The sequence below is a fragment of the Sphaeroforma arctica genome (genome assembly GCF_001186125.1).
Source record: "Sphaeroforma arctica JP610 unplaced genomic scaffold supercont1.4013, whole genome shotgun sequence".
NCBI classification, from domain to species: domain Eukaryota; class Ichthyosporea; order Ichthyophonida; genus Sphaeroforma; species Sphaeroforma arctica.
This window is the reverse complement of record NW_014036545.1, coordinates 1-2,816: the sequence shown is the minus strand read 5'-3', so window position 1 is coordinate 2,816 and position 2,816 is coordinate 1. Positions and strand designations below refer to the sequence as shown.

Sequence of the window (2,816 nt, the reverse complement as noted above, 5' to 3'; positions counted from 1 at the left end):
TAATTTAGTATTATTCATTATATTGCGATTAGTACACTTCTATAAACATACATAAACATGTTTGCACACGTTTATACAAATTTATAACACAAATATAGGTATTTATATCCATTTTCACACACACACACACACACACGTATATATATTTATATATATGCACTTATTTATATATATATACACCAACGCAAATGTATACATATATACATACACATATGTATACATTTAGAGATAAATATATTTCTTTTGAATTCGCATTTACATATCCATGTTTATATACATATACAGAGAAAGTCACAGATACAAGTACAGCTATAGATACAAATACAGACCTAGATACAGCTACAGATACAGATACAGATGTAGACACAGATTCGGATACAGATACATACACAGTTAACGATACAGAAACGTATGCATATTTAACTACAGATACATATATATATGTACCGATACAGACACAGATACATACACATGGATATACATGTACATTTACATAATCATAAACATATACGGATACATATACACTAGTACATATACAAGTCTGTGGATATAATTACCAATCAATTGACATGTGTATTTTTATGTATGTGTTTACGATTGAATAGAGGTTATAGATATTTCTTCACGATACATAAGCGTGTAAGTTAGTATGTCAATATGAAAAGCGGTTCTAATACTTAGTTTTGAATTAGGACTATTCCACTGATTCGCCTGTATATGGTCGTAGTTTGAAAGGCCATACCTTAGCTGACATAACACACCATCTATTGGATCCACTTGGTATACACACAAGCCTACTAATAGCTCGTATGTTGTCTGTTCTAGTCCATTACAGTGCTAAGGAAGGCACAGACCGAACTGATTACGCTGACCAACCGATGGGCGTGGTCGAAGGTAGTAGACGCACACAACAACTACAAACAAATCAATGCGAATCTGCAGGAGGCCACAAAGGCCATCCCTAAGCTCAAGCAGACGATATCCACCAAGAAGGCACACAACGACGAGGTGCGCATGGGTTGTTTTTATATGTTTGGTCTTAGGTGGATGTACATGGTTCTTGTTGCATGTTTATAAGAAAGGGTATGCTTGGTAAGATTTTATATATCATCATGAGAAGTTATATGCTTGGATAGGTTTCTTGTTGCATGTACAGATATACACGCAAGAGAGTCATGTTTACCTATAACAATGGTATTATACATACATATATATATATATATATATATATATATATTGACCCGTAATTGTCACTAGCAATCGCCGCAGTGCGCTATACGATGTAGTGCATCCAATGCAGAACTCTTTAGTGTGAGTAGTACGTGTTTACACTGACAATATATATCATGCGCGCACTTGCGCACCTGTCCCTTGAAAAAGTAAATAGGGCAGTACTTGTGGTGAGAATTTGATACGAAGATATGAGCACAGAAGGTATGTGTTCAATTGATCCAAATATACTAAAATATAAACACAAGCATACCAATCATATTATGAACTTTCTTAATAAAGTATGAAGTAAACAAGCTATGTACACGGAATAGCCCGGCAGGGGACATATTGGTATTGTCATATAAACACACTGCATGTAAACCTGTAGTGCACACACTTACTGTTCGCATTTGCACATATCAATGCCCTATGACAGCTATCGCAACAGAAGGCAGCAGTGCTTCAAGCGGTGGAGAAGATTCGGCGCGAGGGCACCGATTTGTTTGAAGAGAATCAGACCATGCTCAAGAACTACAAGGAGTACAAATCACAGCTCAGAGCACTGGTCAACCAAGAACGGGATATCCATGTATGTTAACTGTACTATGTTGATAAGCATATCAATGTGTGATTGTGACATATGTATGTGCAGAGAGTAGAATCGCCTATGATTGTCGCATGTGTTTGTATATAACCAGATATGTTTGAGAAGATATAGACCAGGCCCAAGATCCACAAAGAGAACATGGCACGGCTTTGGTCACTCGTGGCAACGGGGTATTGATGTACGTGACTATCGCATGTGTTTGTATATAAATAAGACATCGAGTGTGGTCGCTGTACACGTCTGTATATGTTAAATTTAAGACTATGTCGAGTCTGTGCATGAAAGACCATGTGTGATTGTCGTATGATCTAGGAGGTAAATGACTATATGTGGTCGTCTCGTGTGTCTGTAATTGTGACATAAAATTGCACGACTCTATATACCCTTTTAAATTCAATTCAATTATCGATATACGTAGGTGGAGTATAGGTCATTACACGTGAACACTATGCCGTACCTCGTTTTGGACTATGTTATCTGTGTCTATTACTGGCATACCTGTCACCTAATATGTATGTGTAGTCTGTTGTGATCCCAGTGCATGCTCGAAGGGCCACTTAAACCGGAGTGCACAACTCAGCGTGCACCATATCACGCACCTACTACCGAATTTAGTAGCTGCATTGGGCGTAGGTTTATGCCTGTGAATATCATGCGTGTCTGAATAACGCTTGCGTCCAAGATAGATGACACCCCGGGCATTTGATACAGTTAATAATATACTAGAATATGAGCAGGCTTAAACTCAGACACATGATATCGATATGTTGTATGTTGTACGCGACAGACAATGTGTTGTTGCTATACAAGTCAACCATTGGTGAACCAAAGCAAATTCTAAATAATATACACATGTATATATGAGTAAGTTTATAAATATAGTATATATATATATATATATATGTATTTGTATACACATATATATTTCTATATATGTATATATATATATATATATGTGTGTGTGTGTGTGTGTATGAATCTATGTATATATGTATGT

At 36.5% G+C, this 2,816-nt stretch overlaps 2 protein-coding genes across 2 annotated transcripts; both read left to right on the top strand.

Moving 5' to 3' along the window:
* Nucleotides 1-835: 835 nt before the first annotated feature.
* On the top strand, nt 836-1,008 carry SARC_14000 (hypothetical protein; the record flags this gene model as incomplete). The annotated part of the gene is made up of 1 exon (XM_014291870.1): nt 836-1,008. A coding segment is annotated over one exon (173 nt), but the record flags the coding sequence as incomplete, so codon positions are not given.
* Nucleotides 1,009-1,493: 485 nt separating this feature from the next.
* On the top strand, nt 1,494-1,801 carry SARC_13999 (hypothetical protein; the record flags this gene model as incomplete). The annotated part of the gene is made up of 2 exons (XM_014291869.1): nt 1,494-1,511; nt 1,649-1,801. Coding segments are annotated over 2 exons (171 nt in total), but the record flags the coding sequence as incomplete, so codon positions are not given.
* Between the last annotated feature and the right edge of the window lie 1,015 nt (nt 1,802-2,816).